Source organism: Bactrocera latifrons, unplaced genomic scaffold, assembly GCF_001853355.1.
Source record: "Bactrocera latifrons isolate USDA-ARS-PBARC rearing strain unplaced genomic scaffold, ASM185335v1 scaffold_114, whole genome shotgun sequence".
In the NCBI taxonomy this organism is placed as follows: domain Eukaryota; kingdom Metazoa; phylum Arthropoda; class Insecta; order Diptera; family Tephritidae; genus Bactrocera; species Bactrocera latifrons.
Genome location: NW_017534564.1, coordinates 608,834 through 621,737, shown reverse-complemented (window position 1 = coordinate 621,737; position 12,904 = coordinate 608,834). Strand labels below are relative to the sequence as shown.

At 43.0% G+C, this 12,904-nt stretch overlaps 2 protein-coding genes across 23 annotated transcripts in view; both read right to left on the bottom strand.

Moving 5' to 3' along the window:
* The window catches only part of LOC108975676 (probable inactive serine/threonine-protein kinase slob2), a gene marked incomplete in the record, with an annotated part of 3,126 nt that extends 356 nt beyond the window's left edge, over window positions 1–2,770 (bottom strand). Inside the window, 2 exon segments of the mRNA XM_018944362.1 lie at window positions 1–432; window positions 2,590–2,770. Coding sequence (XP_018799907.1) covers window positions 251–432; window positions 2,590–2,770 — 363 coding nt within the window.
* The window catches only part of LOC108975544 (sorbin and SH3 domain-containing protein 2), an 83,575-nt gene that overhangs the window by 54,057 nt on the left and 16,614 nt on the right, over window positions 1–12,904 (bottom strand). For 9 of the 22 annotated variants that reach the window (XM_018944101.1, XM_018944123.1, XM_018944115.1 and 6 more), the window contains exon 1: window positions 2,779–11,242. The exons of 5 other annotated variants lie outside the window; for them this stretch is intronic. In XM_018944101.1, the coding sequence (XP_018799646.1) occupies window positions 2,779–10,225 (7,447 nt within the window). In that variant the 5' untranslated portion in view covers window positions 10,226–11,242. Of the gene's footprint in view, window positions 1–2,778; window positions 11,243–12,904 lie in introns of those variants that run through there. 8 more of the 22 variants (XM_018944176.1, XM_018944193.1, XM_018944202.1 and 5 more) reach the window with 4 other exon arrangements.

The window sequence follows — 12,904 nt, the reverse complement described above, 5'->3', positions numbered from 1 at the left end:
TAAATTTTAGTAATATTTTATATAAAATAAAAATAGCTTAATAATTTTTTTGTTGTTGTAATTGTAGTAGTAGTAGTGGTAGTAGGTGTATATAAGACGTAAGTAGTTAAGGCTACACAATACGGGGTTTCATTCACAGGGTTCGGGAATACTCGGCTTGCTAGTTGCAAATCACACGAAATGCTGTTGCATTTATTTATTTTTTTAATTTGTTGTTGCAATATACATAGGTGTGTAGAAAACTGCTTGGCTATGTGGTATGGTCAAAGCTACGCCAAAATCTTTCGAATTCGTCATAAATTCGGCTCTTGAACGGTGACGTGGCGAACATCTCGTCAAAGGAAGGCGATACTGGTAGCTTGCTAAAGAATGGTGAATGGGTTGGTGGTGATGGTGGTGTTGTTGTAAAGGGCGCTGTTTCAGCAGCGTCGACTAAAGCGAGCAATTGAAGAGAAACATTAACGATTTATTGTGAACAAATTAACTAATTTGTGAATTGGGTAGGCAAAACTACATATGTACGAGTATGTATACAATATTCCCAGATGGTTGATGGTCGAAGTGGATTTTGACGTAAAAATTTAGAAGCACAATTATTTACAATGCACCACAGATGTAGTTATATTTCAGTTTACCGATGAGCTATCGATGCGTAGAGTAGTTACAGTGGTGGCTAGATAGGAAAGTGGGTTGGTGTGATATTTCACATACACATATGCATACATGGTGGCTATGTAGTTACATAAAGCAGATAGTTCACAGAAGTTTTTCGATTTTTTGTAGAGAGAAGAGATGTTTATGAAACATTTAAGTACTCGAAAGTGTGAGTTAACCTAATTACCAATTATATTGTATATACATGTATATGTTTTAGCCTCAATTTGTTTAGTTTTATGTTTTTGGTATGTCTGGATGAAAACGTGGTGAAAATGAGGGCGATACAGCTGCGGATCGTATGTAGGCTTGGCGTGTGGTTTTTTTTTTGATTTATTTGACACAAAAAATAGCACAGTATAATGGCAAAGTCCACTGAAAGGCCTCAACTTAACAAGAAATTGTTTCAAAATTAAAATTTTGGAAAATTACGCAAGTTTTTTAATAGTTAATAATTTTTTAATTCTTTTTACATAATATATTTGCKATAAGTATTTAATTTTTTTTCCTTGGACTTTTGACAATTTTTAGCACTGTATGGCATACAAAAATATATATATATTTAATTATTTTTCTAAATTATTTGTAAAAAAATTTTTTTCTTTATGAGCAGTTCAGAAATTATAATTTTTTTTATCTGAGATATATTTAAATTAATCGCACAGATGAACGTTGCCGAAAGTTTTTTAAAAGTTAATGATTTTAAAATTGTCTATATGTATGAAAACAAAGGAAACATTTTAAATATTATAGTTTTTCTAAATTTTTTTGTTCAAAAAATATTTATTTTTTTTCCTTATCTAAGTCTTAGTTTGATTTTCTAATTGTTTCTTTTCTTTAACTTGTCAGAGAAATTTTTTAAATTAATCGCTCAGATGATTGCTGTCGAAAATGTTTTAAAACTTAATGATATTAAAATCATAATTTTAATTTTTTTGTCGAAAGTATTTTTTTTTAAATAACTTTTTTATTTTAAATAATTTTTTTTCTTTCTAGGTTTTAGTTTTTTTCCGTGTAATTTTTTGTGTGTTTATTTTTGTGTAACCATTCTTAAATTTTTTTTGTTATACTTTTTGTAATTTTTTGATCTATTTTTGATCATATATATTTTTTTTAATTTATCACTCAGATGATGGCTTCTGATTGTAAATAGTTTACTGGGTTGGTTTGGAAAACATTTATTTTTATTTCACCCAAATAATAGTTAAAAAGTAGTTTCAAATTCCAGCAACTATTTTGTATATATATTATTTCTGAAAAATGTATTTTCTCTTAGCAAAAATCTGCTTGGTAAATGTACCATATATACTTTAATAATAAGTAAGAACAGTACTATGTATCATGATTTATTTAAAAAAATATTTTAATAAAAAAAAAATTATTAAATTTTGGTTTTTATTAAAAAATAGTGTTGCTCTTGGTCCATTTTCTCATTATTTCAATTTCTCTAAATGTTTAGATGTCCATAAAATAAATTTTAGTATTAAAAACAAATATTTAATTTATTTCAATGGTTTTTTTAATGTCTGGCACCCCTAGCAATGTCATAAAATGATAAAGAATATTTAAAATCGTGTTTCTTTGAATATTATATTCCTCTCAAATTTAAGACGCCATAACAAAAATTTATGACTTATTGTAAGAAGCATGAAAGCTCATGCGACATTTCTCAAGGTCACTGTTGTTTTGCCGTTATACTGCGCTACTAATTTTTTTCTCATATTTTCTTTGCAATTTAATTTTTTCGAAAATTTATTTATTCTACAAAACCAAAAAGACACACACGCTACGCTTGCTAATTTGCTGATCAAATTCATATTTAGTTAAAAGCGCTCCAAATCGACATGCCGACAACGATCGCAGTACCCAAAAAGCTACCAGCACCAATTAGAGCGGGTAAGGTTGGAGTGGAATCATTTGAGTCGATTGTATTACCGTTTGCAACAACATTATTGCTTGTTGTAGTAGCACTGGTAGTAGTATCGATTGTATCGGTAGCGTTCGAGGAATTTGAGTTGGACTTGGTTATGGTGGAGGAGTTGGTAGTAGTAGTACTAGAAGCTGAAGCAAATGTTTTACGAATAGTTTCTAATGTAGGAGCGTTCACACTGCGCATGCACTCACCCGTTTCTCCGCCGCTTGTTGGACGGCTATGCCCTTGTTGTGGTTGTTGTCGCGGTTGCGGCTGTTTTTGCACACTTACTGGCGGTGGCGCCACACGTTGGCTAGTATTTGTTACGATTTCCGGTCTTGCAATTTTCACAGTTTTCACCACAGACGATTTCTTTAATGCACTACTCATAGAATTACCATTCGCCTCTTGGCGACGCTCCTCCTCCTGATGCACCACCCGATGACCACCATCGATTTTCTCTTCATTGTGATTTGAGAAGCGTGCGAATTCGCGTAGGTGACGCGGTAATTCACGCAAATCCGCCTCCGATTTGCCCTCGATCACTTTCACAGGCGGCACTTCGGCATCACTCTCACTCGCGTGTCCTGCTTTGACCGGCTGTGACTCGGCGCCACTCTCCCAATCGCTGTCAGCTGGCATAGCCAGTTTCGTGCGTCGCTCCTGCACGCGCTTGAGGAACTCATCGCTAATATCGGTTTTGGGATGTGGCGGCACAGGCGGTTGTTGTCCTTGCTGCGTCTCATTGACTTTAGAGATTTTGATGATCTTCTGTAGACGACGCTCCTCGCGTTCCGCCACTTTGCTCAGCCATTCTTCAGCCATTTGCTGGCGGAACACTTCATCTTCAGTGAGTGTGGGCAACTTTGGCACTGGTCGGTATATGTCACGCATTGGGTGTTGTGGCATTTGCAGCGTCGGCGCTGGTGGCGTATTTAGTTCATCCATCAGACGGCGTCGCTCGTTTTGCAAACGCTCGAATTCCATGCGCAGCTCTTCTTCTTTGCTACTGATATATTTCAGTTGCTTCTCTTGTATCTCACGCGGTAGTGAGGCGCGACGCTGTCGCTCAGGCGCATGTGTACTGTACAGCGGTTCCTGTGCCGCCGCATGTGACTTAGGTGAAACAGGTGCTGGCGAGACACCGCGTCGCGTTGTTGTGCTTATATAAGTGGGGTTGGGATCACGTTCCAGCACTGAGTAGCAACTGCCGTGATGTGGACGTTGTTGTTGTGCCACTGGTTGCAACATAGGCGCATGCAAGCGACGCGCATTGTAAGCGTTGTAATTGTCATAGCTGTGCGTATATGACGAGAGATCGTTGGTGGAGGCGCTAAGGCGTGGCGCGCGTATGGTGCGCGGTCGCTGACGCTGATAGCAGATCTCCACTTCACGTGCGAAAGGACGTGTAATATTTTCCGACGAACCAAAGTCACTTGCATAACGCGCCCAATCATCCGCAGCGGCTGATTTCGGACGTTCGTAGGTGGCATATGTCTGCGGTTGAGCGCGTCTCGTATTCTCGGAGAGGTTAAACATCGACTCGGCGCGCCTGAAACGTGACGCATCATCCACCGTATCATAGTCTGCAGGAGGTGGTGGTGGCATTGGCGCGTCTCCATTTTCCATTACTATGGGTATATTGTAGGCGCGCGGCTGTGTTATTTCTCTGGGTGCTGAACTTCTGTCACTTTTGCGCGCAAAATCATTTGCATGTGCGTTGTTGTAAGCACCGTTAGTTTCAATTTCTATTGGTATTTCATAGGTACGACCAGCGGAGGGTGCCTTCGTGGTCGTGATGTTTTGCGCACCGCCATTAGCCCAACCCTTCAATTGACGCGAACGCATCGAACGCTCAATTTCCCGCTCCAACTCTTGCATGTGCTGATGACGTTGTTGCTTCAGCTCATCGAAATGGTCCTTGAAATTCCACTGCGAACGATTGAGATCGAAAAGTGATGCAGACTTCTCGCGTTGTTGCCGTTGCGCCTTACCCTCTTCGAGCTCCATGTGTAATTGTTGCGACAACGTCTCAAAGTCCTTGAACAGTTTGTCATGTTGAAAATTGAAAGCGGAATGCTTACTATTGCCTTGGCCAAGCGGTGGCGCGGTGGCTGGCGTCTGACCACTGAAAGCACCGAGCGCGCCGCCATCAGCCGCTGCTTTGGCACGTTGCCTAAATTCTTCATAAGCATTGCCGCTATCGCCACCGCCACTTGAGGCTTGTGGCCGTGCCGTGCTACTACCAAACTCTTGACTATTTTTAATATGTTCTTCTTTTATTGTGGTCTCCGTTGTTGTAGCCGTTGTGCCAAACGTGCGATCGGTGGGGTTGTGCCGTGTTGTCGTTGTGGTAGAAATAGTGGTGGCGTTTGAAGTGGCGGCAGGGTGTACGAAATTTGTCATGTTTATGCCGTTGGTTTGTTCTTTTGTTTCTACGTTAGTTTTTGCACTTTCTGTTGTGTTTAATTTTATTGCTGACATAATTTCACTATTTCCGCTTCTACTTGACACGCCATCGCCAGCCACCGGGTACTGCAGATATTCTTTGGCTGGCTCTCTGACGGGGAATTGCAACAAAGACGGCGTGGATGCACTCTCCAAGGACTTGTCACCATCTGACTGACGCTCGTGGCGTGAATCACTGTAGTCATAGACCACCTGACCATTTTCCATGCGCTTCTTCGCCTCGTAGGAGTGCGTCTCTATATTGGAGTACCGTTTGGGTAGCGTGCTCTGCAGCTGAGCGCAATAAGCGCCATCTTTCGATGCAGTGGACGATTCAATGTTGGAGAAGCGTTTACGGTTGCTGTCGAAAATATCGCTGGAGCCCATGGATGGGAACATTTTGGCCAATTCACTCTCGACACCTTGCATATTGACGGAGGACGTTGATGTTGTTTTTGTTGTTGTTGGGAAACTGTTCTTTGTGTAATTATTAGCTGCGTAAAAGTCGGACACTCTACTAATGCTGGTTGATTCGGACGCGTTTGCGTTTGAATACTGGCGTGTATCGGCGCTGGCTGTTGGCTGTTTTCCGGCGAATGCTGTCACGCCACCCTGTGCAGCAGCTGTAGCGGCAGCGGCGTCAGTGGCACTCGTTCGCCTTGAGTTATTTTCAAGTGATGATGTCTGTTGGTGTGCCGAAGATGTTGTTGATGATGAGCCATCTACCGAAACAGCAACAGCATCAGCTGGCGCGTCAGTGTTCTGTATTAGCGTTAGTAAGCGCTTTTGTTCTGACTGATTCGCTTGTATCTGCTGGCGCTGCTGTTCTCCATTCGCGAAAGTGCCTGCTATTTGCTCATTAGCATTTCTATCTTGTATTACGTCATAAAAGCGTTGGCTGTGGTCGCTGCTCACATGCGAAGACGATGCGGCTGCTATTCTTGCCTGATTTTGTGCCTTCGCTGCCGTTTCGGCATTCTTCGCTGGCACTGGTGGTGGTGGCACGGGCGGCGGTGGTGGTGTCAGGCTTTTACGTAATTTCTTCATGTACGCTGCCGTCTTCAAGATCTGTTGCTCCTCCTGCTGCAATTCAGCATTAAGCGATTTCACCTGTTCGTCGGTATATTCATGATAGCCACGTCGCTCCAGAAACTTTTGATGCGCATCCAAAAGTTGATCGGGTTGTGGCGTTTGTTGGGCGCCAGCCTGTTGTTGCGCGGGCGATAGACAGACCAGCACATTGGGATCGGCTGCTGTTGGCACGCCCAGCCAAGGCGCATCGCTGTAGCGCGCAGGTGGCACTGACACTGGTGGTAGTGGTGGCGAATGCAATAATTTTGCAGAGGCGGCGGTGAGATCACGCGATGCGCCTACTGGATCGCTGCGCTGTGTGATCGCCACATTGTGGGTAGTAGTCGTATGTGAGGAGGTGGCGCTGTGTGACGCCTGTGCGCGCTTCGGTTCACCGGGTGTTGTGGGCGTACGCTCGTCAGCAGCAATCGACAATTGCAATTCGCTTATGTGCGGTAATTGGGGTAACGGGTATGGCATGTTCGTTGCGTGTGTTGTTCCTTGTGGCAGCGCAGAACTCTTCTCCACTGCAGGCGTTTGTGTTGGTGCCTTCGCTTGCAATTCACCTATATTCTGTGCTACAGTGGCCAGCTCTACCAGTACCTGCTCGCCATATGGCATGGAAGCCAATGTTTCGGTGCATAAGAGACGTAACTTTTTAATTGCGGCATCCTTTTGTTGGGCGCTCGGCAATTCTAAATCGTTTTGCTGACCACGCGCGTTGGCGTCACTGTCACTATTTCCTTCATATTTCCATTCGGTGTACTGACGTTGCTGTTGCGCATCTGAAATGGGTGAGATTGCAGTCAGTGGTGGCGTTAACTCATGATCGGTGGAGGGGCGCGAGCCAACATTGATGGCTGTGCACTGACTGTGTTGTGTGCTGTCGGAGCAATGGGACTCGGCGGACTCTTGACGCGACAGCAAGGATAGTGTGGTCAAAGCGTTATGGGTGTTAGGGAAGAGTGTATTTGTTGTTTGCGTTTGTGGACTCTTCTGTTCTGTTGTAAGTGTCGTTGTAGAGTTGAAGGTGTTGTCTTGTGGGGCACGCGCGGGTATTGGTGGTGGTGGTTGTGGTGCTGACTGTGTTTGAAAACCTGTAAAATCACTATGAAAATCAATAGCACTAGCACTGGTGGGTGGTGGTGGTATGGGTGGTGGTGAGGGCGAAACATTAAATTTATCAATATTTTTCAATTCACACGAAGTACGCGAATCGGAGACATGCTGATTCCCGCACATTGTCGGCGTTGTCTCGATTGTATGCGAGTTTAATATATCGCGCACGCTATTCATTTCCAATTCAATATTTTTAAGCAGCACTGCTGGGTCAACGTTTAAACTATCACTAGTCGCAATTATGGCTGGCGGATATTTAGCATCAAGACTGCTAGTGAGACTGCTGCTGCCGCTGCCGTTACCGCTGCTGCTCGAGCTGCGCAAATATTCACACCTCTCCGTTATTGTCTCTGAACTCGTCTCCGTCTCCGTTTCCGACTCGCTATGTGTGGTTATTGTGCGCTTACTTATGCTTGTTTTTGTTGTGCTTGCTTTTGTTTCGCCACTGCCATTGCTGTTGGAGAGTATGCGCTCTGCACTTGGCTCTGCCAGCATTTGCAAACTTTTCAAATTCTCAAATATTCTGTGCTCAATGGGATTAGTGATCTTGGCTGTGTCAATATTTGTGCCATTAACAGCGGCTGCCGCTGGCGCTGCTTGTTCTACCCAACCACTCGCACTGTTATTGTTATTTGTGTGAATTTTTTGCGTTTCATTATTTTCTGACAGTTTTGTTGATGCCTGATTAACAGGTGTACTCTCGCGACTATCACTTGCTGTCGCCGCGCACTCCTCGCTGCCCGGTCGTGTTATGATTTCCCTTGCGTCCGTGTCGAGATCGATTGTTGAGCGACTACTGTTGCCGCACTCATCATCGCCGTCACCCTCCGCGTCGAGCTCCATCAGATCGGACAGGCTACTCGATGCCGAACTACTCAAATATATCACTTCAGCTGCTTCCGATTCGGGCGTGTGCTCGCTGGACAAGCGCGTACAGCATTCCTGTGCAGGCGTTATTGCGTTATCGATCAATTTGGTCGCAACCACCATAGCAACAGGCTCTTCGCGTATGGGTAATGATTTCTTTGGCAGTGCACCAAGCTGTTTTTTCGCATGCCGTCGCGTGAAATCCAAGTTGCTGCGCGGGAAGACTTCATTGGCTTTACGCACTTTCGACGCGGATGCATCATGCAAATCGTCGCCGGAGTGCGTGGTCATCAGTGGGTTGTCGGAGCAATCGCTGCGCGCATCGCTCATATCACTGTTCTCTTCCATAATGCTATCCAGATAACGTGGGCTCAGTAATTGTGGCAGGAAATGTGTTTCGAGCGCCACACGCTTTTGTGCTCGTCGCTGTTTCAGATCTTGTTGCTCCTGACTTGGAATGGCTGGTGGTTTGCGCGAAATATCGTGGCTGTCCTCGCTATCAGGAGAGAGTGTGCGCACAGCTTGTACATAGTCTAAAGCGCAAGCGCCAGCCGTAGACTCGGTCTCCGATTCGGCTTCACTTATCACAGGCGGATTGTCGTTATATTCGCTGGAGCTTTCGTCGCTCAGCTCTTGTATTTGCACAATACTTTTATTGAGTAACTGTGCCTTTTTGCTGCGGTACAATTGCGACGTGGGGCTGTCAGTGTCAGGCGAGTCAACGCGATAGTTAATGGGTGATGTGGATTCGAGTTGTATATGATGTATAATGACTTTTGAGTCATCATTTTGTTCGGGCCTACCTTTGTGGCTAACGCAAGCCGATTTCGTCACTGCCTCTCTTGAATTACCGGCTTCATCTTGCTGTAATTGGCTAACACCTGCATTATCGTTTGGTGGCTGTGCGATCTTATGCACGATCACCTTTGCCCCGGCATTTGATTGCGGCGTCTGGCTAGTTGTTTGTGCATCTAAAGTTTCTAATTGCTGTTTAACAGTTAGTTCGTCTTCTTCTTGCTGTATAGCGTGCAATATAACTTTCGGCTCTGAATCCGGTTGATCTGCTTTCTTCCGCTCTCCCTGCTTCTGCTCGATTTTGTGCACAATCACTTTAGGTTGTTGTGTCTCCATCATTTTCTCGACCTCCTTCGCTGTACTTTGCGCTTGCTTTTGCTGTGCAAACCCTTCAATTTGTCCATCAGTCGCCGTCACTTGTGCTTTCTGCTCATCCGTCACTTCCACTTTAAGCTCATCCGTCTTCTCACTTGTCAATTTCTCACTAACACTCGCCACTTGTTCGACCTTGTCAATGTCTCCAATGTGCTGCTCATTTTCGCCCCCCTCACTTGTTGTCTCGCGCACTATTCTATGCACAATCACCTTTGCCATTTGCGTTTTCGGCGCTGCCGTGTGCAGCTCGTCCAACTCTCTTGCACCGGCTATGGTGCGATCTGGTCTACTCATGCCGCACAAATCAGTTGAAGCTGTCATTGTTGCGGTCGTCGCTGTTGTTGCAGCATCATCATCGCTTGTAATGTATGCTTTCGAATCTTTATTGCCCATCGTGGATTTCTGCACTGCACTGTCGCACTCGGCACCCACTATCCCCTCAATGCGCGCTATGTCAATGTGTGTCGCTTCCTTATTATCTAAGTTCGAAAGTTGTGCGTCTGCATCTTCCACACGATTGCACTCTTCACATTCAACTGCAGTTGTGAACGTTTGGTGACTGCTTGTGGGTTCGTTCGAATTTAAATTATGGCACTGATTGAGCGCAACAGCAGGGGCGTCCGAGTCCACTTCTCGCGCATCTTCTGAGCTCGACGGCTGCTGCTGTGGTGAAGTAGCTGCTCGCGGCTCGTCTTCCGAAGCAACCGGTGTGGTTTGGGTGGCAGTTGGTGTGGGGGATTTTGGTGATTGCGGCGGTGTTGTGGGTTGTTTTTGTTGCTGCTGTTGATTAGATTGCTCACGTCTGCTTTGACCCTGACTTTGATTGTCTTGATTATTGGTCGGCTGCCGGTTTTGATCGGTTTGTCGAATTTCTGGTTGTTGCGAGTTTTGGTTTTTATTTTCTTGCTGTTGTTGCTGCTGTTGCTGATTTTTCTGTCGATTTTTATTTTTATTTCTCTTATTTTTCTGGCGATAATTTGGCATGTTATCTCCAATTCAATTATATAGATTTTATTGCACTTGTTGTCTCTTGCTCAACACGATCGCTCATCGATCACGTTTGATTGTCTACTTACTTCTAGGCGGTCCGTGACTCAAGTATATGCCTTGTGCTTACAAATGTCTCCGTTCTCTACCACTACTATGATAATTAGGTTAACCGCGCACGTTCTCGTTTTTTTTTTTTTTAGTTTTTTGCTTTGCGGGGATTTTTAGCGCTTTTTGTGGTGACTAAGGTCGCGTAACCAGGATAGACAAAAACAAAAAATGTATCTACATGTATAGTTATGTATGTTTGTTCAGTTTAAAGGAAAGTTGTTAGTTGCGTATGAAAAAGTTTGCTCAATTAATTGAAATTCGTATTGCGTATTTCAAAATTTCCGCTAATTCGTTTGTTGCTGCTATTATTGCTGTTGAATGTGCTGCTTGTTCTTCTTCTTTTTGCTATTCGTTTCGGTTGTCGAAAATCGTCGACTCATTCTGTTCGACTGTAGGTCTAGGAAAATACTGAGTGATCCCCACTAAATGTTCAACAAAGTAGCACCAACCGGCGAGCGCTGAGCGCAGCGTCAACGGTTATTCGCCGTGGTGGACGGTGGTGGCCCAAGAGACATTGGGCACGCGCACTGTTTCCCTAAATGTCACACAGAAGTAGCGTTTGTCTGTTGGCGCGCTGTCTTTTAGGTTTCGAAAAACAGAATTTTGGATATGCCTTAAAAAAACTTTTACAATTTGTTTTTGGTATTCGGCACACTCACACAGATACATATACATTGATAGCAGCAGATTTCATAACAGCGCTTCGCTGCCGCTACTGAAAATTCACATAACGCGTAGAGAAATTACAAAATTTTTCACTCGATTTATTTTCGAAAACCACCGAGTAGGCGCAGTGAAAAAAATAGGATTTTTGAAAACTTTTCTGGCTTCGTTTGCTCTTTTGCGGCTACAGCGCACGTTCGTTAGCTCACCCGTGCATGCTCGCACGTCACGGAGAGTCGTTGTATTAAACTGAATTCTATGTGCGCGTAATGTTTCCGAAGCGCTCTCAACATTAATAATATTTATTGCTGTTGTTTTTTTTTTGTTTTGTGTTTTGCTTTCTAACATTATTTGCTGGCTTTTGTTTGTAGCTAATTGTACATATTTTGGTATGCTTGTTGGGCATTCGCTTGGTTTGGTGTGCTAAAATGAGCGGAAAGGCAGCAAAGTTCGAAGTGGAAGAATATGGCGCGCTGTGAGTACGCTGTCGCTGCGAGCAGCCCGCCACGGAAATAGAAGTGCGAGTGAAATTTGAATGGTTTTTTGAGCGTCGGTTTCCCCATACACACACACATATGCTTACAGTTTTTGTGGGGTGAAGGGCTGGTGGAGCGGTACACGAACAAAATTAATGGTTCTAGTTTTTGTGTGTTATTTGGTTGTGTGTGTGTGTATGCATGCGAGTAAAATTCTATAAAAATATACTAAACAGGCATTTTCGGTTTGGCAATATCGCATACAGGGTGAGTAGCGTATAGTGGCGGTACGAGCAATGAATAGAAAATGTAGTGGTTTATGGCGTTTTGGGGTAAAGCGAGCGGACTTTGGTGTTTGTATTGTTGAAATTTGATAGAAGTGTTATTAATTAAATAAAATATTTACAATAATGGAACTTTCTTCAATGCATTTTCGGAAAAGACCACCCAATGGTTTGATTAAAAACGGAACATTAAGAAAAACTGATTTCAATGTTCGATTGCTCTAGTTTCTTGGAACGTTTGCAGTTTAATAGTAAATAATAAATATAAATAAGGGTTTTACGAGGCAAAAATTATCCTTTAACCCGTCCAAACACCATTCTATGTTTGTATTTATGTTTTTATGAAGACCAAACACTGTTTCGCAGCAAAAATTGTTATCACTGAAAAATAATTCTATCATACTGTAGACCATTTTGACACATCTTGGTGCTCATTCAAATATTTTCGAAAACGATTTTTGTATTACAAATGTCATGGAAAGTGTAAAACTGTATCGAATATACTTTCATGAGACTACTCCAAAAAGGGCAAACAATTTTGAGAAAAAACTTTAAATCATTAAATTCTTCCTCTTCATTGGCGTAGACACCGCTTACGCGATTATAGCCGAGTTAACAACAGAAGGATGGAGTCATGTGTAGAAGTTCACGCAAGCGAGGAAAGTTCTCTGATCGCCATTCACTTGGAAGTGGCCAGAAACGATTCTTTTACATATGACTCAAGCAACTCACGACTTCCGGTCTTTGACCAAGTATCCTCTGGGTAGCCTAAGAACATCAGTTTGAAGGCGAGCTAAAGTGAGAAGGCGAAACATCCCCTCCTAAGGGGAAAGTTGCCACTTGTTTGAAATTTTCTATTAAAAAATATTTTTAAAATAAAGAACACTAAAGATCGGTTATTTAAATAGTTAATTCTGGTGTTATATTCTTTTTAAGACAAAAATTTTGCCACCTGTTTAAATTTTGAATTACAAAATTATTATAAAATCAAATATTACCACGGGTTGGACAACCAACAGAAGAGTTTTAAGCATGCTTCGGGTCGCAAATATTTCTGAGCAGTGTTGACACTGGTAAACAAAAATATCGATATTATTATCAAAAAAAAAAAAGTATTTATATTAATTGTTTTTGTTTTTTTT